This window comes from Oryctolagus cuniculus, chromosome 13 (assembly GCF_051225735.1).
Source record: "Oryctolagus cuniculus isolate XC-2025 breed Fujian yellow rabbit chromosome 13, ASM5122573v1, whole genome shotgun sequence".
NCBI classification, from domain to species: domain Eukaryota; kingdom Metazoa; phylum Chordata; class Mammalia; order Lagomorpha; family Leporidae; genus Oryctolagus; species Oryctolagus cuniculus.
Genome location: NC_142879.1, coordinates 106,603,482 through 106,627,727, shown reverse-complemented (window position 1 = coordinate 106,627,727; position 24,246 = coordinate 106,603,482). Strand labels below are relative to the sequence as shown.

The 24,246-nt window shown below is 54.2% G+C and overlaps 1 protein-coding gene across 17 annotated transcripts in view; it reads right to left on the bottom strand.

Moving 5' to 3' along the window:
* The window catches only part of PRTFDC1 (phosphoribosyl transferase domain containing 1), a 90,897-nt gene that overhangs the window by 7,588 nt on the left and 59,063 nt on the right, over positions 1-24,246 (bottom strand). For 5 of the 17 annotated variants that reach the window (XR_007909775.3, XM_089312434.1, XM_089312437.1 and 2 more), the window contains exons 4-7: positions 23,093-23,147; positions 16,997-17,025; positions 8,444-8,509; positions 300-364 (exon numbers count right to left, since the gene is read on the bottom strand). Coding sequence is in view for 15 of the 17 variants with exons in the window: in XM_089312434.1 (XP_089168560.1) it covers positions 300-364; positions 8,444-8,509; positions 16,997-17,025; positions 23,093-23,147 (215 nt within the window). In the remaining 2 variants the exon portion in view is untranslated. Of the gene's footprint in view, positions 1-299; positions 365-2,471; positions 3,395-8,443; positions 8,510-16,996; positions 17,026-23,092; positions 23,148-24,246 lie in introns of those variants that run through there. The other 12 variants (XM_051821002.3, XM_051821006.3, XM_089312436.1 and 9 more) reach the window with 9 other exon arrangements.

Here is a 24,246-nt window from a genome sequence, read left to right as displayed (position 1 = left end):
GTGCAGTGGAGGATGGCCCAGGTGCTTGGGCCCTGTACCCCATGGGAGACCAGGAAAGGCACCTGGCTCCTGGCTCCTGCCATCGGATCAGCGCGGTGCGCCGGCCGAAGCGCGCCGTCTGCGGTGGCCATTGGAGGGTGAACCAATGGCAAAGGAAGACCTTTCTCTCTGTCTCTCTCTCTCTCACTGTCCACTCTGTCAAAAAAAAAAAAAAAAAAAAAAACATCCGGGCAGACATGCACAGAGCGGGAGCTAAGTCCTTGGCCTATTGATGACAAGTTGTGCATTTTAAAACTCACTGTTGGATTCTTCCAGTTCCGGGGTGGAATAGAAAGAGCCAGCTTACCTCAACAATGAGGACATTCTGAAAGAAACAAGACCCAGGTCTCAGTCTCCCGTAAGTGCGGCTCACGGGATAAACACACGCTTCGCATACAGTGAGACTTACGGTGCACCCCATCCCAGTGACGACAGGGCGTCTGGGCGCTCCAGGCTGGCTGGAAGCCCGGGTCCCTGGGGAAGAGCTCCATGTGCCATTGCTAGGAGCCCTCTGCAGAGTAGGGGCAGGTTTGTCTACCCCGCCACCCCTCTGAAGAGCTCTTCTCAGATGGTCCCACCTCAGTCCTGCTCAGCAGCCCCACCCAGCGTTCCTTGGGGATGCAAAGCTTGCGTGGGTCACCTGCTCAGTGCGGCAGCCCCCAGAGCCCCCAGGACTCAGCACGCACTCTGGGAGTTTCAACCCGAGGCAAGGGTAGGGAGAGGAAGAGCAGGAGTTGCTGAATGGGGGAATAACAACCAATGAAGCTTATTGATGAGTTAAATCAGCCGGTCAGGCGGATTAGCAGTAACACATCCGTGACGTCCCCCAGGTTAGAATCCGACCGTGTCATGGACCAGTCCTGTTAGCCAAAGGCAGAGACTCCTCCCTCGGTGAAAGCGAGTTTTTCTTTCTTTACGTGACCTTTCGTTCTCTTGTGATTTACATCACATTTAAAAATACTATCAAATCTTACACACTAGATACCTAATGCAGAAGACATTTAATGAGGGGCTGGCGCTGTAGCACAGCGGGTTAACACTCTGGCCTGAAGTGCCGGCATCCCATATGGACGCTGGTTCAAGTCCCAGCTGCTCCACTTCCAACCCAGCTCAAGCACTCGGGTCGTCGTCGGCTGATTTCCCAGGCGCATTAGCAGGGAGTTGGATCAGAAGTGGAGCAGCCGGGGCTTGAACTGGTGCTTACACAGGATGCTGTAGATACAGGCGGCAGCTTGAGCCACTGCACCACAACACAGACCCCTATTTTATTTGAAAGGTGGAAAGAAAGACTGCCTGTCCACTGGTTCACTCCCCTGATGCCTGCAAGAGCTAAGGCAGGGCTAGGCCGAAGTCAGGAGCCTAAAACTTCATCCGGGTCTCCCATGTGGGTGGCAGAGACCCTGGTGCTTGAGCCATCACTACTGCCTCCCAAGGTGTATCAGCAAGAAGTTAGCTTTGGAAGGGGAACCAGGCACTCCGATGTGGTTTGGGGCCTCTTGAGCAGTGGCTAGGGGGCTATGCCTCACGCTGGCCTTAACCTCGTCCATTTTCAAAGCCATGGAATCCTCCGCTCCACCAGTCCGTGGGCAGAGCAGTCCCCTCGGTGTGTTGGACATGCTTCCCTGTAATCGCAACCCTCATTCCACAGCTGTCGGCCAGGATGTGCGATTTTCATTAGAGGGTTAGCAACTAGAACACTTGGAGCATGTTGTGGTTAGCTGAATTTCCTGATTCTTTGTGCCTCAACTTTACAAAGAAAAATCCTTCTAACGTATGCAAGCCTGCGTCGTGGCCTAATTAAGTAGAGAGCACTGGACATGAGCGAAGCTGATGCGTTTGGGGTTAACAGTTCAGATGCTCAGAAAGCGAAACCTTGACCTTTGGGAAGATCAGCCTCCACTCTGAGATGGAGGTGGGCGGGAAGAGGGCCTTGGAGCCCCTTCATCGCTCCTCACTCCCAGCTTACACACTCCCCACCCCCCAACGCAGTCACTCTGCACTCTTCTAGCTGTTTCTGGTCATTACTGCTGTATTTCTAACAGATACACTGAGAGGCCAACATGGCACTGGCATCTCCTATGGGCGCCGGTTCAAGAACTGGCTGCTCCTCTTCTAATCCAGCTCCCTGCTGATGTTCCCGGAAAAGCAGCAAAAGGTGGCCCGAGTGCTTGGGCCCCTGGCGCCCACGTGGGAGACCCAGATGGAACTCCTGGGTCCTGGCTTTGACCCAGCCCTGGCCGTTGTGTCCATTTGGGGGAAGCGAACCAGCAGATGGAAGATCTGTCTCCCCCTCCTCTTTCAAATAAATAATTTTTCTAGAAAAGATATATTGAATAATGCATTTCATATACCCATTCATTTTTTAAATTTTTTTAATTTAATTTTTTATTTATTTATTTTTTGACAGGCAGAGTGGACAGTGAGAGAGAGAGAGAGAGAGAGACAGAGAGAAAGGTCTTCCTTTTGCCGTTGGTTCACCCTCCAATGGCCGCCACGGCCGGTGCGCTGTGGCCGGCGCACTGCGCTGATCCAAAGCCAGGAGCCAGGTGCTTCTCCTGGTCTCCCATGGGGTGCAGGGCCCAAGCACTTGGGCCATCCTCCACTGCACTCCCGGGCCACAGCAGAGAGCTGGCCTGGAAGAGGGGCAACCGGGACAGAATCCGGTGCCCCGACCGGGACTAGAACCCAGAGTGCTGGCGCTGCAAGGCGGAGGATTAGCCTAGTGAGCCGCGGCGCCGGCATACCCATTCATTTTTAAAAACATTTAAATCATTCATTTTTAGGTTGCCTATTTTTCAAAAGAGATTTTCAAGAGTACGTGTGTGTCCATTTTTATCACAGAAAGCATGTATGTTCCATCATACTTATGAAAGAAAACGCATGCTTTCTATAATATAAAACTACAAAAATGATACAGTTTGAAAACAGAAAACTGTAAAGACTTTCTGGATTTTTGATGTGTGTTCAAGTCTTTTAAATGTTTACATTAAACTAGATGAAAGGCATTTTTCATTATGCACACCCAACACACTATCACATCCAACAAAAATGATAATTGTGCGATGGACTACAAGGCTTCCTGCACGTCCAGATAGCTGAGGCCACGCATTGGAACCGAATGCCCGTTCAGCCTCCGTCCTGTGCTCCTGTCCAACAATTTCAGAGGTCACGCGTGTACTGTCGTGTAGGATACACGAAGACTAAGCTCCGCTCAAGGCTTTCGCTCTTTCCCCTCCTCTTCCTAGCGAGCCCCGCTGTCCTGGGTTACTGTAAGGAACACATTGGCTGATGAAGATCACCTCTATTGCTCAGTAGATTTTGCAGGATTAAGGAGGCTACATGGGTCGATCCATATCTGTGAGAACACAAGGGCCTTTCTGAGTTACGTCAAATGTTAAATAGCAGAATCACTGAGTGGACCGTCTGCTGGGGAAGGCAAGCCACGCCGAGTGCTGTGGCACTGCAGAGCTGTGCAGAGCGGCCATCCACACACACTCATCTCCCGCAGGGCACAGAGCCCGTCTCCAGGGACACACGCCACTCTCTGGCCTCTCAGTGGCAAAGGCTCACCGTCAACAACAGCAACGTCTTGGGCACCTCTGGGATGATAGTGGAGTCTGCCACATAAAACAAAACGTAGGGGCCTGCGCTGTGGTGCAGCAGCTAAGCTGGGCTCCCACATGGGCTCCAGTTAGAGTCCCGGCTGCTCCACTTCCAATCTAGCTCCCTGCTAATGCACCTGGGAAAGCAGTAGAAGATGGCCCAAGTGCTTGGGCCCCTGCGCCCGTGTGGGAGACCTGGAAGTAGCTCCTGGCTCCTGAAGGGCTCAGCTCCAGCTGTCGTGGCCATTTGGGGAGTGAACCAGCAGAAGGAAGCAGCCAGCCCTGTCTCTCCCTCCCTCTCTGTAACTCCGGTTTTCAAATAAATAAATCTTAAAACAACAACAACAGAGATAGCCTGAGAGTGGAGAGGAAGTTAGTATCCCAACACTGGAAGCACGCAGCTGGTGCCCAAGGGAATAGGTCTCTTTCTGTTTTAATGTTCCAAGGCCAGAGCCCAGAGCTAAGGGTCCAACACTCATTCTTCCACCATCAGCCCTGAGGATGGAGACTGGCAGGCGGGAGGTGTTCGAGAGACACAGGCAGGCGGAACGAGGTTCTGATCTCGTTTCTTCTCTTCCTGTGGCCCCCCACACTTGTGCTACAACATCCTCCCCCAGTTCCCTTCCCGAGCTGTCATCCCCTCCCCCAGCCAGACTTAGTGTCTGCCGCTTTCAACTTCCCACAAAGCAGTCCTCTAAAATTCCAATTCTTTTTTTTTTTTTGGAGTGGGCAGCCTTGGAAACATTTTTTTTTTTCTCAGAACACACTGTGCCTCTCGAACACTTTCAATCTGATAATAACTCTCATCACCGCGTCGGCGTCGTTTGCCAGTTCCTGTCCTAGTCATCTCATCACACCTAGCTCACTTCCTCCCAGAAATCAGCAAAACGCGCAGGCGTTCTATGGGGAATCACCCGGCCTTCACTCTTGCAGGATTCTGATCTCAGAGCCTTGGGTTTCCCATCGCAAAAGACAGCCAGAAAAGAAGAAGGAACAATGCAAATGGAGACGAGCAGTTCCTGCTTTAAGCCTTTCGCCAGGCACAGTGATTGGCACAGTGCGTGTCAGGTGCGCATCTGTCACTTCTGCAGGTGGGGGAGCCGGAGGGAGGCACAGCGTGTTTGCTTCGAGGGATAATTCACAGAGCTGCCAGAACTCCCGAGGCGGGCACTTTCCACGGATGTTCCCAGCCTGGTCAGGCGTGGCGAAGAGGCAGCCAGCGTGGGGGCGTTCGGGTAGCTTCCGATGCCTCCTTCTGCCGTTGGATGAGAAGCATGTTTGGGGCCGGCCAGGGCTCCCGAAACCCTGCTCTCAACCTGCACTGCGGTGCTTTCCCGTTGCCAGCCTCGGGGCCGTGGCCACGCGCTCGGTCCTGCTCACCTCCTTCCCGGGGAGTCCTCTTGACGCTGGAATAAAATCGTCTTGCTTTCCTGGATGCACGCGTTTTAGGCGATGCCAGGATTCAATCAACGCTGCTCACCAGGCCGAGCGCAGACGCACAGAGGGACCGCTCTTAACTAAGCGAGCCCTGAGCAGCCTGTTCCACCCCAGCACCAGGGGCTCCCTTTTATGCTATGGCAGTGACCTAGTGAGAGGCATGACTCAGCTGGGCCTGCAGGAAGAAAAGCAAGAGAGAGGGAGAGAAGGGTGCAGCACAGAGGCGCTGTCTAGCCTCCTTGCTCTGAACATTTCACTCCCAGGCTGCAGGGGCTTCCCAGAAGTTACACAGGCTGTGGGGCCGGTCCTGTCTACTTTGCTGTGTGGTAGGAATGCGGGTGAATGACTTCCCCATGCTGGATATACTTCGTTCTAGCCCACCCGCCTTCTTGTAACTGCAGTGGCTCCTTGGGACGCCTCTCCACTCCTCGGCTTCCGCTCGGACGCTGCTCAGCTAGTTCTAGTGCTCACGCGGGCTGCACCTGCGTTTCCTGTCCCTCGCTCTCAGACTCCCACCCTCCCACGAGATGCACCGGCCCCACGTGCGGCTCCACACGGCATCCGCCTCTGCTGTTTCTGTAGCTCCCCTCGGCGCCTCGGAGTCAGTTAACTCGTCGTGGACACACCCAAGGTATTCTCCAAGCCAGACCCGATGGACACTTCCAGGTTGTTCTTATCACTTCCTCTGGTCCACTCCTCTCCTCCGATCTACCACCTGCCCCCTCCTCTCCCCTCCATTCCATCCCACTCTTCCTCTCTCTCCTCTGCGTTCCTTCCAGACCTGCTGGTCCCCAGGAGGCTTCATGTCCTCTCTATGATCATCGCCGCCCCCAGGAGGCCTCCTTGGGAGAACCCACTGGAGCCCTTCCCTGGGTGCCGTCAGAGCATGCATGCAGCGAGAACATGACCCAGATGCAGGTCTGTCCAGTGATTGCCGCGACGGACGTGAACTACAGGAGGAGGGGGCGGTGTGCAAGGCTCCCTCCACCCAGCACCGTCTGCGTTGGGGTCTCAGAGCGCCTTCCACTGCTGTCCAACCAAGCAGCCGCCGACGGACGGGAGTCTCTTCCCTCCCACTCTTCTCCAGAAGTGGACTTGGCATGATGGCAACATTCTGAATGTGGATTCTGCACGATGGACGCAGCCTGGCCGCTGACCGAAATTCAAGTTCACTCAGACTCTCGGGGGACGGCCTGTCTGGGAGAGGCCACACAAGTGCCCTCATCTGTTTCATGAAAAGGCAGGCCCAAGCGTTCCGTGGAATTTTCTCTTGGTCTTCCATGCTCAGCTGGGTTCAGCCTTCACTTCCTCTGTCCTCCTGGGACCCCTGTACCCAGAAGCCCCTCTGCCTATTTTGTTATTTGAAAGGCAAACCCAGAGGGGGAGAGAGAGAGAGAGAGAGGGAGAGCAAGCAAGTGAGCCTGCACTGTTCCATCTGCTGGTTCACTCCTCAAATGCCCGCAACCGCCAGGGCTGGGCCAGGCTGAAGACAGGAGCAAAGAACTCCATCTTGGTCTCCCTCACCAGTGGCAGGGACCCAAGTACTTGGCCGTCACCTGCTCCCTCCCAGGGTGTGCCTAAGCAGGAAGCTGGACTTAGACGCAGAGCTGGGACTTGAACCCAGACACTGTGCCATGGGATGCCAGCGTCCCGAGAGGTGTCTTGCTGAACACTGGCTCCTGGCGCTCTCTTCTGATGACAGCCCGGGCACCCTGACCCGCAGCTTTGAGCTTGCGTTGCTGCTCTCCCACTCTCAAAGAAAGGGGCCGTGCTGAGCGCACTCACTCTCCAACGAGATGGAAGTTGGGTCTGTAAGGAAGAAGAGCAGGACCACGGTCCCCCAGGCCGATTTCCTCCTTGGATTTATTGTGGAATCTTAGAGCCACGCCTGCCTGCATCAGCCCTCGCTGCAGAAGCACAGGGCAAGGTGTTTCCCTTGGGAAACCAAGCCGGAAGGTAACATCACACGACGCCATGCTAAAATGACCTCTCCTACAGAGGCCACGCGCGCCAGGGCTGTTCGAAGCTACAAACTCCTGGGAGACCCTGTGAGTATTTTCACGCTCCAGGAAGTGACTGTGTACTCGCTGTAGTCACATCAAACGGTGGCCTAGTGATGCATTCCTATCAACATGTCAATTCCAAATTTTAGGGAACGAATTCATTACTGGGGAGCAACTTAACACCTGGAAGAGTCCCAGTGGCTCCTGAAGTTATTACGCGAGTTTTTATCAAACGCGGCTGCTGTCCTGTTTCCCCATCCGGGGCATTTTGTGACAGCAACCACCCCAGGCCTGAGAGACTGAGTTTGCGCGTTGGACGGATCCCTTTGCCTTAGAAAGCTGAAGCTGTGCAGGGACACTGAATACAAAATAGGTCAGCACAGGTGGACGTGAACACATCGTGCCCCGCTCTCTCTTGTTCACGGCAATCGCACATCTTGAATTCCATTCCACAGAGATCTCGGGCTTCACAAAGCAGCTCTCCGTTTGGAGAGAAGTGCTTACAGCCAGGCTCCAAACAGACCTTCCACAAAGCTGCGGGGGCACTGGCAGGCCTGCCACGCCCAGTCAAAACTGGGAGTGTCTCCCCATAATCCAGCAGGCTGCATTCTTTTTTTAACAGGAAACAGGAAAGAGGTCGAGGGCTGAGAAGCACGTTCATGGGAAGTTCCGTGTTCTTCCCTCCCTAAATGCTGCACAGGTCAGTGGGCCTGCAGAACTGTCCCACGCAGGGGCAGGGAGGCCCACTTTTTTGCAGGCGCACAGATAAGGAAGAAAACAAGGCACACCGAGGGCTGCTGTTGTCAGACATGGGTGGGAAGGACATGTGGAGAGGCAGGATTTGGTCTGCATCAGGTCCAGGAAGGTTTCTGGTAGGAGATATTCAGCAAGGAGCAGTCACAGGGCCGGTGTTGGGACGTAGCAAGGTAAAGCCTCAGCCTGCAGTGCTGACATCACATATGGATGCCAATTCAAGTCCCGGCTGCTCCACTTCCAATCCAGCTCCCTGCTAATGCACCTGGGAAAGCAGCAGCGGATGCCCCAAGTGCTTGGGCCCCTGCACCCATGTGGGAGACCCAGAAGAAGCTCCTTGTTTCGGCCTGGCCCAGCCCTGGCTGTTGCAGCCATCTGGGGAGTGAACCAGCAGATGTAAAATCTCTCTTCTGTCTCTCTCTCTCTGTACCTCGGTGACTCTGACTTTCAAATATATAAATAAATCTTTTAAAAAAGAAAGGAACAGTTATTAGAAGGACTGCCACATCCATTTGCGTGGCTTCGCAGGCCTGGGAGGGCCAGTGCTGTCCTGAGACGAAGGTCACGGCTGTCCAGACATCACCGCGATTACCGAGCGTATGGACCCACCTTGCCAGCCAGGGTTGAGAGATCCTCTCCTCCGATGATCTGCATCTCGCCCATGGACTGATCGTTCTGCAGAAAAGGGGCGAGAGAAAGCAAGATGATATTTTACCGCCCAAGAAAACCTTGCACGCGCATTTCCCCATCTGCCCAGTGTGAGAGGCCAGATCGCGCCTTACAAATATAGCACGCGTGCCGGGTAGGGAACCACGGTTGCCTGTGGTTACCGAGAGCCTCTCCTGCACCTGAAGTTGAGGCAAAGCTGCCCGACTGGCTGGCGGGAGGGCCTGAGTGCGGAGTGGGAGGCCTGGGGCGACACAGGATAAATGACCCTAATCTGGAAGCAAAATGATGGGGACAGTGCCTGGCTGAATGGAGAGACAGCCAGAGCCAGGGCCTGGGGTGGGGGTGTGACAGCCCCAGGAGAGGGGCAGGCATCTATCGGCTTGGCTGCCAAGCCCTACCTGGAGGCCTGCAGTGCAGAGCCATCTGGGTCTGGCTCCCTGAGACCCGGGGGCCGCCTCAGCCCCCTCGCCGGAGGTGGACGGAAGTCTAACAGGCCCTGAGGCCTCCTACAATGAAGAGTCTGCCGTTCTGGGAACACGAGGCCCAGAACCACACTTAGAAGACCCGCTTTGGACTTGAGAAGGGGAGAAACAGGACAGTGACTTCCCGCCCGCCGGCCCCCTGCCCAGCCACCTGTGATGCAGGCCTCCCGTGTGGGCGGCAGGAATGCAGGCCACCGAGCCGTCAGCGGCTGCCTCCCAGGCGCTCCATGGCAGGTACCTGGAGTCAGGAGCCAGACCCGGGCAGGAAACCCAGGCTCTCCGGTGTGGGCTGAGGGTGTCTCAACTGCTACCATCTCAGAGTTTTTCGTCAAATGCCGTTCGTGTTTGAGGTCATTCACTTTCTCTGTGTTTGTGTGTGGTGCATCACCCTTCCCTAACCAAACCCCCACAGCAAGTAAGCGAACAAGCAAACAAACAAAACCCCTGGCCCACTGAATAAACCAATCACATGCAGAACTAGGTCCCACTGCCCAGCACCAAGTTTGAGCTAACCACTGCGGTTCATGCCCTACCAGATCAAAGTAAGTTTCCAAATCATTCTACCGCTACCATCTGCATTCTGTTGAACGTTTATTCCAACGATGGTTGTTGTTGTTAAAAACAAATGCAAGACACTCAAAAGCTAAATAACACGTTCAAGGCCACACAGCGTTTTGCCAAGCAAGTGTTCCTGAGAAGGCTTTGCTGAGACCGAGTTAGAAACATCTTTTTAATATTGCGTTTGTCCTGAACCCATCTGGAATCTGTATCTTCCAAGTGTGGACAGAGTCCACTGTCCCAACACCATTTATCGAGTTATTATTTTTCCCTGTTAGTCTGAAATGTCATTTTTATCAGGGCCTTCGTTCTCCCATACAAGTTTCTATAATTGTCCAATCTAACCTGCCTATTCCAACATTAATTAACCTAACACACATCCAGTTAATTAACCTAACCTGTCTATTCCAACTCCCAAATCACACTGTTAGAATTATCATTGCTTTTAAATAATTTTTAATAACTTGTCATGCAAGTCCCATGTTCTGATCCATTTTAAAAATTTTCTCCATGACTTTTATATACTTTATTGTCTAGTGGATTGCTAGAAAGATCAAATGAATTCATACATTTGGAATACTTTTTAAAAATATTTACTTGGGGGGCTGGCACTGCGGCATAGCAGGTAAAGCCATCGCCTGCGGCACCGGCATCCCATATGGGCACCAGTTCAAGTCCTGTCTGCTCCACTTCCCATCCAGCTCTCTGCTGTGGTCTGGGAAAGCAGTAGAAGATGGCCCAAGTGCTTGGGCCCCTGCACCCATGTGGGAGATGGGGAAGAAGCTCCTGGCTCCTGGCTTCAGATTGGTGCAGCTCCAACCATTGCAGCCAAAGTGGGAGGTAAACCTGCGGATGGAAGACCTCTCTCTCTCTCTCTCTTACTCTCCTTCTCTGTGTAACTCTCAAATAAATAAATAAATAAATCTTTAAAAAAAGGTTTATTTGGAAGGTGGAGAGGGGAGAGGGGAGAGACAGCAAGTAAATGCACTCTTTCATCCGCTGGTTCACTCCCCAGATGGCTACAACGGCTGCGGCTGGGCCAGGCCGAAGCCAGGCGCTTCTTCCAGGTCTCCCACATGGGTGCAGGAGCCCAAGCACTTCAGCCATCTTCTGCTGCCTTCCCAGGCCATTAGCAGGGAGCTGGATCAGAGCTCCAAGCAGAGCAGCTGGGACTAGAACTGGCACTTCGACTTGGGATGCCAGCATCGTAAGGAGTTGGTCAACCCCCTATGTCACAACACTGTCATTAAGGGAAATAAAAATAGATTTACACTGTTTGTCAACAAAAAACCTCGATGAGGATGTCGCGCTGACGTAAGAGAAGTAAGAAGGGACGTAAGAAGGGAGCTTGAGCACACAGGGTGCCGCCGTGTCCTGCGAGTCCTGGCTGGTGACCACTCACGCCACCCCTCGCCGTCCTCCTCCACGTGGAGAATCGGACTCTTTCCCCGAGGCTCACCAGGCGCCGTCTCTTCCAGGAAGCTTTCTGAGCATGCGCCGGATGCCACCTGCTTCTGCACCCCAGCAGCCTGCTCTGCGGATCGGGGGGTTCGCAAGGCAGCCCGGGAGGTTCTGAGAATGCAGCCCTGGCCAGCCGCGCGGGCGCTCTCAGCTCCGGAGGCTGGCGCGTGTGGCTCCACCCACCTGAGACACCTAGTCCTCACAAGCAGTTGCTTTTGTCTTAAGATCTTGCTCCGCCGGCCCGACCCTGAGGGTGCAAGCTGCCAGGAGGAGGCAGAGGCCAGTGCTGTAGCAGGTAAAGCCACAGCCTGTGACGCTGGCATCCCTTGTGGGCGCTGGTTCAAGTCCCGGCTGCTCCACTTCTGACCCGGCTCCCTGCTAATGGCCTGGGAAAGCTGCAGAGGATGGCCCACGTGCTTGGGCCTCTGCCACCCATGTGGGAGACCTGGAAGAAGCTCCTGGCTTTGGCCTGGCCCAGCCCTGGCTGCGGCAGCCATTTGGGGAGTGAACCAGTGGACAAAAGATCGTTCTCCCTATCTCTAACTTTGCCTTTCAAATAATTAAACCTTTTTAAAAAAGAAATCAAAACTATAAGCAAACACATATGAGAAAATATCTATAAAGCTAAATCAAGGGACAGGAACAAAGCTGCCTTGAACAACATGGGAGATGAAAAGACTTTTTTTTACATTTATTTATTTAATTTGGAAGTCAGACTTACAGAGAGAGGGAGAAAGAAACAGAGATCTTCCATCTGCTGGTTCACTTCCCCCAGATGACCGCAATGGCAAACGCTGGGCCATGACAAAGCCAGGAGCCAGGAGCTTCATCCAGGTCTCCCATGTGGGTGGCAGGGGCCCCACACACTCAGGCCATCTTCCATTGCTTTCTCCAAGTCCATCAGCAGGGAGCTGGATCGGACGTGGAGCAGCCGGGACTCAGAACTGGTGCCCACAGAGGATGCCAGCATCGTAAGTGGCTGCTTTACCTGGTACGTCATGACCACGGCCCCTTCTCAATAATTTTTTAAAAATGTCATTGCAAAAAACCAAGTACATTTTCAGCATATGAAAACACAAATTATTGGTGTCTTAATATCAGTCATGAGTTTGATGAATGGTGAAGCATGCATTTTTAAAGCCAGGTTCACAATTGAAACCAGGAAAAATAAACCATACACACACACACACACACACAGACACACACAGAGTGCCTGTTCTCCCTACAGCGCAGCTCATCTGACAACACACATCTGCACTGCATCTCCCACCTCCAGCCTGCTGCACTTTGCAAACGCGACGTGAGTTTCTTTGGAGACAAAGCAGCTTTCTGTGCCATGACCATGACATACTGCCCCACCGTGACTGGCATTCACTGACCCCTCCCAGCCTCCAACAGGGGGACAGGTGAGCCAGGAGCCCCCGCCCCCGCCCCCGCCCAGCAGACAAAGCACAGGGGATCCAGAGGCTGCAGGGAGCGGGGCTCACAGGGAGGCCCCCAGAGAAAGAAAGGAGAGGAGGCTGGGATGGACTTGACTTTGCCTGAGCCAGGAGAGCCTTCTGTCTTCAGCCTTGGGATGACTTCTTGTTTTGATTCAAATTCTGCTTTTAAATCATGGAGCGGGACAAGCAGCAGTTCTGGGACATGTCGGGGGGACCCTGAAGACTTCAGCAATGCCTGTCTTTAAAATGATGCACGCGGGGGCCGACGCTGCGGCTTAGTGAGTAAAGCCTCCACCTGTGGAGTCAGTGTCCCATATGGGTGCCGGTTCTAGTCCTGGCTGCTCCTCTTCTGATGCAGCTCCCTGCTGATGGCCTGAAAAATCATTAGAAGATGGCCCAAGTCCTAGGGCCCCTGCACCCTCATGGAAGACCCAGAAGGAGCTCCTGGCTCCTGGCTCCGGATCGGCGCAGCTCTGGCCATTGCAGCCATTTGGGGAGTGAACCAGTGGGTGGAAGACCTTTCTCTCTACCTTTCAAATAAATAAATAAATAAAATCTTCTCTCTCTTTCTCCTCTCCCCGCCCCCCAAGTTCTGTACCAGCCTGTGCTGAAGGGAACTGTGCCAGAGGAACACATGAGGGCAGGGCACAATGTGTGGTGGGCAGGGCTGGTGGCAGAAGAGAGAACAGCTCCCTGGGGCAGCCGGACACAGAGGGGCTGCTACTGCCCAGTGGCCACGCCGAGCCTCCCAGCACAGGGGCTCTGCAGGCCAGGCTCCCCGGATCACCGTGCTGCCTCCCGCGTCTCGGCTCACAAATGGCAGGGTCAGGGTCAGCTGAGACTGAAAGGAGAGAAATGTGGGAGAAAAACCCCTGCGTCCCGGCGCCCCAAGGAGCTGCCCAGGGAACCCACCCCCACCCCCACCCCCGGAGTTCAGGCAGGGCCCAGTGCCCCCGCGGGAGCCCTGGTCTCCAGCTAACACCCAGCCCTGCCCAGCACACACATGGTCGCGCTCTGGTCTGTGGCCTGGACGAGGCCAGCTCCTCTCAGTCTCCTAGACATGGACAAAACTGGAACAGTGCAGAATCATAAATACTTCAGCAAACGGTATGTGGCTCTCCATTTGTACTCCAGCCTCAGGCTCCACAAAGTGTAGATGCTTAAATGAGCACTTACTAAGCGCCAGGCCCGGGGGAGGGGGAGGGGGAGGGAGATCTTCCATCCACTGGTTCACTCCCCAGATGGCCACAACTGCTGCACCGATCCAAAGCCAGGAGGCAGGAGCTTCCTCTGGGTCTCCCATGTGGGTGCAGGGGTCCCAGGACTCGGGCCTTTTTCTACTGGTTTCCCAGGACACAGCAGAGAACTGGATCAGAAGTGGAGCAGCCAGGACTCGAACCTGTGCCCATATGGATGCCGGCACTGCTTGTGGCAGCTTTACCCACTATGCCACAGCCCCTGTCCCTTTCTTCTAAAAGATTTGTGTATTTGAAAGGGAGAGTTTCAGAGGGAGAGGAACACCCCCCCCCCCCACACACACACGTCTTTCATGTACTGGTTTACTCCCCAGATGCCCTCCATGGCCAAGTGCTCAATCAGGCCAAAGCCAGGAGTCAGGAATTCCATCTGGGTCTCCCCAACAGGTGGCAGGGACCCAAGTACTAGAGCCATCACCTGCTACCCCCCAGGAAGTGCATGAGCAGGGAGCTGGATGGAAGTGGGGGAGCTGGGATCCAAACCGTCACTGCAATAGTGGGATGTGGGCATGCCAAGTAGCAGTTTAACCCGCCATGCAAAGCAACGCAACACATCTAGTATACACCTTTAACACACTGGGCTGTCCACATAAGTCAGAACAACCTGACCTAAGAATACGCAATGAGGTCCAGCTTAGATGGGCTCATACAAGGAAAGGAATGATGACCCCTCTCCCCATAATGACTTGAGCACTCACTGGACACCTGTGCCTGACTCTTCCTCTACTTCACCTGGAAAGTGGTCGCTGGGCTCCAACGCCTCCTAGGAAACCCTAGGAGGTGGGGCCTGGGGTGAAGAGGGTGGAGCCCTCATGAACAGGATTGGGGCCCTTAGAGAAAAGGCCCAGGGAGCCGCCCCCCCCCACTGCCCGCTGTGAGGACACAAGGAGCAGGTGTCCTTGGCACCCTGGCCTGGGCTCCCCAGCCCACACTTCTGCCACCAGAAAACCACCCGGGCTGTGCTGTTATGTGATAGCCGTCTGAAGGGACTAAGGCAGTACACATCTGCTCCCGAAAGTTAACCAAAGGGCACTGGCACTGTGCGTGGTGGGTAAACCCACCACTTGTGGTGCCAGCATCCCATACAGGCGCCGGTTCAAGTCCTGGCTGCTCCAGTTCTGATCCAGCTCCCTGATGATGTGCCTAGGAAAGTAGCAAAAGATGGTCTAAGTGCTGGAGCCCCGGCACCCACTTGGGAGACCCAGCTAGGGCTCCTGGCTCTTGGCTTCAGCCTGGTCCGGCCGTGGCTGCTGTGGCCATTTGGGGAGTGAACCAGTGGATGGTTCTGGCTCTCCCTCTCTCTCTCTAACTCTGCCTTTCAAATAAATAAATCTTTTAAAGAGCTAATGTAAGGAACTACTAACATATGCAAGCACTGTGAAACATAGAACAAGTTTTCCATGTGCAAGAAATTATTAGTAATATCTCTAGGTAGAAAACAGCGCTGGGGGAAATGCAGTTATGTGAAAGACACAGAAAAGGGAAGACATACGGAGGGCCTTCATCATCATCTGCTGCGACTACTTTTTACACGCACGGGCTCTGCTCGGACTTCCCCGGGCCTCTAACCGAGACTCGAACAAGACGTACATAAGACGCGCAGAGAACAGAGGGCTCCGCGAGCCGCGTTGTTTCCCAGAGGAGGAGCTGGCTTATTTGATGGAGGCATGCTGATTGGCAGGGCAAGCTTGCAAATTCCTTCAGGATTAAGTCATGTCTTCAGAACTGGGTGGGGCGCCGAGCTCTGAATTATTTTTTTCTCCTCCACTGGAGGCCGGGGCTTGGAAAGCTGCAGCCCGCGTGTGAATGCGTTGGGTGGTCTTGGGAAAATTCCGCAGCAGCAGTGCCACGCCTCCACGAGCACATGTTTTTGTGCACAGACAGCAGGCAAAGTCTGCGCGCCATCCGTGTGTCTGAGGATCACAGCGCAGGGGACGCTCGGGGACCCCGGAGGCAGTGAGACCACGGGGCCAGGGCTGGGAGCGACGCTCCCTTGACTCACCTGGGTCTGGCTTTTGCAGGATGATCTGAGTCTGAGCCTCCAGACGCATGACCTCTGTGCTCTGCAGGTCAGCCCCGCCCACACAGTGCCACGGCACAGAGCACTCGGCTGTTCTGTGCTGCATCCAGGTCCTGCTTGTGCACACGGACGCCTGCTCCTCTCCCTCCACCCCCTGCCAACAGTGTGCCCCTGCCACTGGCTGAGGAGCACTGGGCTTTGTTTACTGGAAGGGGCTGGGGCGGGAAGACTTTGATGGAATGGGGGTAGCAGGAAGATGGAGACGGAGAGGGATGCCTGCTCCATCCAGCTCCTCTGGGTGAAGCTTTCAAAGGAGGAGAGGATGTAGGATGGTGAGGCCAGGAGTTCAGGATCGTTGAGGACCCCTGTGCCTGCGAGAAACCCAGGCCTGCCCTGGTTCCACAGGACTAGCAGCTGGGGCAGGGCCCCTGCCACACACCTGGGTGCTCTTATGACAGGCAATGGCCTCACCGATGACCCAGGATGAGACTTCTCGGGCAGAAACACAGGGCTGCTGTGGGGGCTGGCGAGGGGGGTGCCGGATGCTCAGCGGTGGCTGTGGCTGATGGGACAACCACTTAGGGACACAGGCGAGGACCCATCTGGGGACCCTGAGAAACAACTGGCGAATTGGGATGGTGGGAAAAGTTCAACCCAAATTCACTGTACTGTGTGCACACTCACGAACGGATCCAACAGTATTCACTGACTGTCAAAGCTGTAGCTAAAACCCACACAGAAGGCAGCCGTGGGCTGAGGAGTCTCAGACAGGCATCCAGAGTTCACAGCGTTTCCGCTTGGTTACGCAAAGCTCATCTGCTGTCAAATCCGTTGACATCTGGGTGGGTGCTGTGGAGGCCCAGCTGCTGCCTGGGACGCCTGCATCCCATATGGCTGTGTCTGGGATCAAGTCCCAGCCTCGACTTCCGACCCGGCTTCCTGCTGCTGTGCCTGGGAGGCAGCAGGTGACGGCTCAAGTACTTCAGTCCCTGCCACTCACACGGGAGACCAGGGTAAGTTCCTGGCTCCTGGCTTCAGCCTGGCCTGGGGACATTTGGGGGAATGAACCAGCACATGGAAGACCTCGGTCTCTCTGCCTTTCCAATAAATAAACCAATCTTCAAAGAAGACACACACACACACACACACACACGATATCCTTAACATAAGAGTTGATGAAATCATTTCCTACCATGGCACCTTGGTTTTTTTTTTTTTTTTTAAAGTTTGAAGGAAGTGATGTTTATTGTCATAGTTTTAAAATTTCATATTACCTTGGATAAACTCCCGTAACTTCTGCTACCTGCCAAGATGGAATAAAAAAATCAGATTATCAGATTGACTCTGTTGCCTTAAGGAGAAGAGAAGCAAAGAGGAGAAATGTGACCATAGTTTTGCGATGGCAGACGGCAGATCTCAGCAGCGCCCCCAGAGAGACAGAGAAGCGGGGAGGGGGCCTGTGTGGAACCCCACTGTTGTGCTGGAGTGTTTAGGCCATGACCACGGGGAGCAGAGCCAGGCAGAAGCAGCGGGCTCTGAGTGGAGGAGACAGAGTGGGGAGCCTGGGAAGAGGGGGGTCGGGGTGCTGTGTGCGGGAGCCGAGGAGGCCGAGTGGCTGCGGAGGATGCCACAGACCCATGGGGGAAACTCAGAGGCCAAGGACTGGAGAGTGCAGAGTGCACCACGGTCAGGACCCAGGACAGTGCCCGTTCTCATCAGCCCCTGCGGGGTCGTGATGGACAGGGCACGGAGCGGCATGCTGGGAAGGCTGTGGGTCCAGGGAGAACAGCCCATCTTAGAGTGGGGGCTGGCTCTGGAAGCACCTAACAAGCCTCAGACGCAAGAGGACGAAACGGCGTGCATGGACCCGACTGTGCCGCAAACACAGCCCGGGAATGGACGAAGACCCACCCGTGACCCCACAGCCCCTGGAAAACAGAGTGCAGCTTCCTCAAAAAAACTGAAAACAGAGCAAACGAGGGGTCCGGCGATCCCATTTCTGCATGTCTGCCCCAAAGACTCGACATGGCCAGCACTGTGGTACAGCAGAACAGCTGCTGCTGGCGACGTCGCCATTCCATGTCGGAGAGCCGGTTCGAGTCCCGGCTGCTCCACTTCCCATCCAGCTCCCTGCTAATGCACCTGGGAAAGCAGCGGAAGATGGCCCAAGTGCTTGGGCCCCCACACCCACGTGGGAGACCTGGATGGAGTTCCAGGCTCCTAGGTCTGGCCTGAACTAGGTCCAGCTGTTGTGGCCATTTGGGGAGTGAACCATGGATGGACAATCAGTCTGCCTGCCAAATAAATAAATAATCTTTTTTTTTTTTTTTACAGGAAAAAAGCAGGATCCTTGCTCACAACAGCCGAAAGGAGGAAGTAACACAAACACTCACGCTCAGAACAGATGAACAGAAGTGGGTACCGACATAAGATGGCGGAATATTACTCAACCTTCTAAAAGGAATCCTGTCACAGCTACAGCATGGGTGCGTCTTGGGGACACGGCGCTGAATGAAACAGGTAGTCACAAAAAGACGAGTCCTGTGGGATTCCATGGATTATCTAGGATAGGGAAGCTCACAGAAGACACGGTAAGGATGGAGGTTTCCAGGCACTTTGGGGAAGGGGCCGTGGGCAGCTGCTGTCTGGCAGGTTCATTGTCCAAATTCTACAAGACGAAAACCATCTGAGTGCACCTGATGCTACTGAGCCAGGCACACAGCAATGGCAAGCACCTGTCTCTGGGGAGACGGCACAGTACAGGGAGAAGGTGGTAGCTTTGGGGCTTACAGCCTGGGTTCAAATCCAGGCTGTGCCGCTTGTGGGCTGTGTGCTTCGGGCAGGGGAACCCTCCAGAGCCCTGGGCACAGCCCGGCTCACAGCAGGAATCAGGCAGCGGTGGGGACTGCCACTGGGGGCTGGACTGCTAGCGGGTGGTGAGCTGGAGGGAAATGAGGCTGGGATTCACAATGAGAAGGCACACACTGGGCAGACGGTGGCCCACAGACGTGGGGCCTGGCTCCCTAGACGGGCTGAAGCGAAGAGAGCGCCCACGTGTGTCCCACAGCCAGCGTCTTCTGAAATCGTCAAGCTGGCCCGACGAGGGCCATTTGGGGAGCTTTCTCTCTCGCTCAAATAAATAAATAATTACATATTTGAAAGGGAGGGGGAGGAGGGAGAGAGGAGGAGACAGAGACAGAGAGAGATCTTCCATCTGCTGGTTCACTCTCCTAAACAGCTCAAGCCAGGAGCCAGGAACTCCATCCTGGTTTCCCACCTGGATGGCAGGGGTCCACGGACGTGGGCCACCATCCACTGCTTTCCCAGGTGCATCAGCCAGAAACTGGATGAGAAGTGGAGCAGCTGGGATATGAACCAGTGGAACTAGGGTGGCTTAGCCCACAGTACCACAGTGCCGCCCGGTAACAACTTCAAATCAATAAATGAAACACAAACTCCCAGGTTGGGCCTTTGGCGGGCAGTCAAGTCGCCGGCTGGGACGCCCGTGTGCTACGTCAGGGTGCCTGGGTCTGACGCCCAGCTCTACCACTGACTCCAGCTTCCTGCCGGGGTGACCCTGGATGGCAGACCTTCGGGTCCTGGGCTTCCAGCTCTGGCCCCTCGCCTGTGACACCTGTCAGCATTTGGGTGGTGAACCAGCCAATGGGAGCTCTCTGCCTCCCAAATAAAGGAGGAATAGCCCCTCCCCCTGATTCCTTGACTCCCTGCCACAGCGGGACAGCTCCAGCCTCAGTCACTCTCGGGCTGTGCCACGCTCACTCCGCGCACAAGCAGAGGGGCTTCTGGACCTGGAGAGCAGGGGCCCGGAAGCTGCTTCTAGAACCTTCCTTCACTGGAAGCCTCCCCCCACCCCATGGGCTCTACCTGTGCCCATGCCATGCTGGCATCAGTCTGCTCTCAATGGAAGGGGCGGGACGACCAGCACGAGGCACCTGGGTGGAGCCCCCCCCCCCCAAGGAGAGCCAGCAGGTGCGCCCTCAGTCTGTCCTGTAGAGCACTGGGCGGTGGATCATGGAAGAGTCTTAAAGTGCCCTGTGAAATCCAGGGTTGGGGTCAGCACTGTGGCACAGTGGGTAAAGCCGCCGTCTGCAGTGCCAGCAACCCATATGGGCGCCAGTTTGAATCCCAGCTGCTCCACCTCCGATCCAGCTCTCTGCTGTGGCCTGGGAAAGCAGTAGAAGATGGCCCTAGTGCTTGGGCCCCTGCACCCACATGGGAGACCCAGAAGAAGCTCCTGGCTCTTGGCTTCGGATTAGCACAGCTCTGGCCAACACAGCCATCTGGGGAGTGACCCAGCGGATGGGAGACCTCTCTCTCTGCAAAGCCTCTCTGTAACACCTGCATTCCAAACTCCAGTGCTGGGCTGAGTCCCGGCTCCTCTGCTTCTGACCCAGCTCCCTGCTAATGCACACCCCGGGGGGCGGCAGGTGAGGGCTCCAATGGCTGGGTCCCTGCCACCCACATGGGAGACCTGTATGGAGCTACTGGGTCCTGGCATCAGCCTGGCCCAACTACTGAGGGAATTTGGGGGGATGAGCCCATAGATGGACGATCTCTCCATCTCTGTGTGTGTCTCTCTGCCTTTCAAATAAACTGAAAATATTTTTAAAAATGAAAACACCATTCCCTTAAGAAAAAAACCTGGCAGTGCATGTTCTGATAAGGCCCTTTGATGGCGAGAGCCCCTTGCCAGCATTTTGACGGCGTCAGTCGGTCAGCAGTCAGCCAGGCGTGCATGGAACACTCTAGAACTTGAGGGCAATCCAGGGAAGAATGACCCACTTTTCCCAAGAAGCGCAAACTACAAAAACAATGAGTTAGCACTTTTCGCCCATAAAACTGAGACGCATGCTAAAGAGACAGCGACCACACCTGAAGGTGGTGACAACATGAAGACACAGGGGTGCCTCCACGCACAGCTGTCGGCAGTATACCTTAAAGACTGCTGTTTGGTGGGGGAATCTGGTGCTACGGCAGCAAAGGCTTCCACGGTGACCTGGTTTTATGCACAAGTTTAATGAAATAATCAGAAATGCACGCCGCATTGTGTGACTAAGGCTTTATCACAGCATGATTTATGATGTATTAAACTCCAGTCATAGAAGAATGCTTGAAAAAATTCATAGATGTGACCCTGCGAGGGGGATGCTCAGTAGCCATTAAAGGTGATATTGCCCCTTTTTTTTCTTTTTAAAGATTTATGTATTTGAAAGGCAGAATGACAGAGAGGTCTTCCATTTGCTGGTTCACCCCGCAAATGGTCCTAACAGCCAGGGCTGGGTCAGCCTGAAGCCAGGAGCCAAGAACTCCATCCTGGTCTCCCTCGTGGGTGCAGGGGCCCAAGCACTTGGGCCATCCTTCTGCCACTTCCCAGGTGCATCAGCAGGGAGCTGGATGGAAGGAAGCCCACAGTAGCTGGGACTTGAACCTCACACTCCACTATGAAGCTTAACCTGTTCCACCACAGTGCCCGCCCCAGGCACCCTTTTTCTTTTTTTAAGATTTATTTATTTCAAAGTCAGAGTCACGCACAGAGAGCAGTAGAGGCAGAGAGAGAGAGAGGTCTTCCATTCACTGGTTCACTCCCCAGTTGGCCACAATGGCCAGAGCTGTGCCGATCTGAAGCCAGGAGTCAGGTGCTTCTTCTGGGTCTCCCACATGAGTGCAGGGGCCCAAGCACCTGGGTTATCTTCTACTGCCATTCCAGGCCACAGCAGAGAGCTGGATTGGAAGTGGAGCAGCCGGGACTTGAACTGGTGCCCATATGGGATGCTGGCACTGCAGGTGGTAGCTTTAGCTGCTACGCCACAGTGCTGGCCCCAGCCCAGGCACTCTTTTCAACATTTGTTCCCATCAGGATTTTCTTGAGAAGTGACAGGTACCCCGTGTGCACTAATCAGAAAAGGGACAGATGGGCACTCTCTCTTGTCCATGCTTCTCCTCCCTCTCTTGGCTCACGGTCTCACCTCTCACCTAACAGGAAGGGGTCTATCTCCGATTCCAGCAGAGACTTGATTAGCCTGGCTTGGATCACACATCTATGTGTTGGCCCCCAATCACTGTGGCCAGGTATACAGGGGCTAGAGCACTTGGCCTACCTTGAATCAGGTACTGAATGTGTCACACCTTCCAACATCCACCCCCTGAGACCCACCCGTCCTGGGTGGGTGGTGTTACGAGGCGCAGGGTCTCTGGGAGGTCAGCATGTCCCATGAGGACACAAGGACAACTCAGCCATCTCTCTGCGCCCCAGGAAAGAGCTCTCACAGGGCTCGCCATGAAAGCACGCTGACTGCAGACCCCCAGCCCCTAAAGAAAACTGCTGTGCAGAAGGCACCCCATCTACAGAACCCAGGGGCCTGCATGGACCCCCAGGGACAGCACCAATGTGGATGTCACTGCCAGGGCCCCTGGGGACATGGCTGGTACCCAGGAAGCCATTCCAACTGTCTCTCCCCTAATGTCAGATGTGATAGTATGAGGCTGAAGGGCAGCTCTGTCGTCCACTGCAGGGAAAGGGATGGCTCTGTGACCGGGAGGGTGGGAGAGCACTGGGTCAGGAGTCGCCGTCTTACAGCTATGCTTGGCTATTCCTGGCAGCACTGGGTGAGGCCAGACAGATGAACTTAAGAATTCCTAGCCGCCGCAGAACGGGCGCAGTGGTCAGGACAACCTTGGGATACCTGCATCCCATACTGGAGTGCCCAACTCGAGTCCCACCTCCACTTGCAATCCAGTTTCCTGCTAATTCAAACCTGGAGGCAACAGTACTTGAGTCCCTGTGCCCCACATGGGAGACCCAGCTGGAGCTCCTGGCACCTGGCTTCAGCCTGCACCAGCCTGGGAGTGAACCCATTCGGGGAGTGAACCTGCAGATGGAAGATGGGTCTCTGTCAGCCTCTTTTTGCCTTTCAAATAAAGCAGAAAAACAAAAACAAAACCTTTAGTAGGTAGAGCTGTTGCCTGAGATACCAGCAGCCCACATGGGTACCACCTCAAGTCCTAGATGCCCCTCTTCCGATGCAGCTCCTTGCTAATGTGCCAGAGAAAGCAGCAGAAGATGGCCCAACTGTTTGGGCCCCTGCCACCCGCATGGGAGACCCAGATGGAGTTCCGGCTCCTGGCTTCAGCCTGGCCCAGCCCTGGCCATTATGGCCATTTGGGGACTGAACCACTAGATGGAAGATTTTCTCTTTCTCTCTCTTCCCCTGCAACTTTGCCTTTCAAATAAGTAAATGGATCTTTAAAAAACAGAAACCTCAAGGGACAAGAACTTGTTTTGGAAAGCAATTTACCCATTGCAGAGAGATCAAAAGGAGCATTTCTAAAATACTGATTTTTCAACTTACCAGAAAGTGGACGCCATGATGCGGTTATTAGAGACACCCTATTTGAACCAAATGCCTGAGAGAGAAGAAAATGTACAACTTGACTCTTTAAAATCCAAGTCTCAAGACAATAGGAAGGGACAATCACGGCAAATGATGGCTGTTTTAAACATGTCACCAACACAACAGTGAGATCATCTAAGTAAGAGTACAGCAAACGGGGTTGCGAGGAGGAGTTCTGAATTAACTAATAATGATGCTTTCATGGATGTTCTCTGTTATACAGGCACAGATATAGAAGGGCTCACATCTCCCAGTACTGGGGAGAAGATGGGTTGGAAATCAGTGAACTCACAGGTTTAATTTATAAAGAAAGAAGCAGACTTGTGGAAACCACGTGGTAGTGGGGACATTCCGAAACTCAAGAATACTACAAGGAAACCACTAGTAACTCCAGGACAGGTGTTGCGTTCAGCCGTGAAGCCACCATCTGGGAGACCGACATCCCATAGCGGGAATGCCTGGGTTCCGGTCCTGGCTCTGCTTCTGATCCAGCTCCCTGCTAATGCACACCCCGGGAGGCAGAAGTGATGGCCCGTGTGGGAGATTGGTATTGAGTTCCCAGATCCTGGCTTCAACCCCAGCTGTTGTGTACATTTGGGGAGCGATGTAGCAGATGGAAGATATCTCTGTCTCTGTCTCTCTGACTTACAAATATATAAAAATGAATTTTAAGCAACTTTTACAATGTCATCCAAAAGCTGAATTCCACAGCTCGCCTAATTTATCAATGCAACTTAACTCTTCTTATCAAAAATGCATTCCAGGTTCCGGTGCTGTGGCGCAGTGAGCTAAGCCTCCACCTGCAGGGCCAGCATCCTATATGGGTGCTAGTTCGTATCTCGGCTGCTCCATTTCAAATCCAACTCTCTGCTAACGCACCTGGGAAAGCAGTGGAAGATGGCCCAAGTGCCTAGGCCCCTGTACCCACATAGGAGACATGGAAGAAGCTCCTGGCTTCTGATCGGAGCCATTGTAGCCATTTGGGGAATGAACCAGTGGATGGAAGACCTCTCTCTCTCTGGCTCTGCCTCTCAAATAAATAAATTAAAAAAAAAAAAAGCCCACTCCATTTATTGGATGGAGTTTCACATATCATCAGGATGAGATAATGT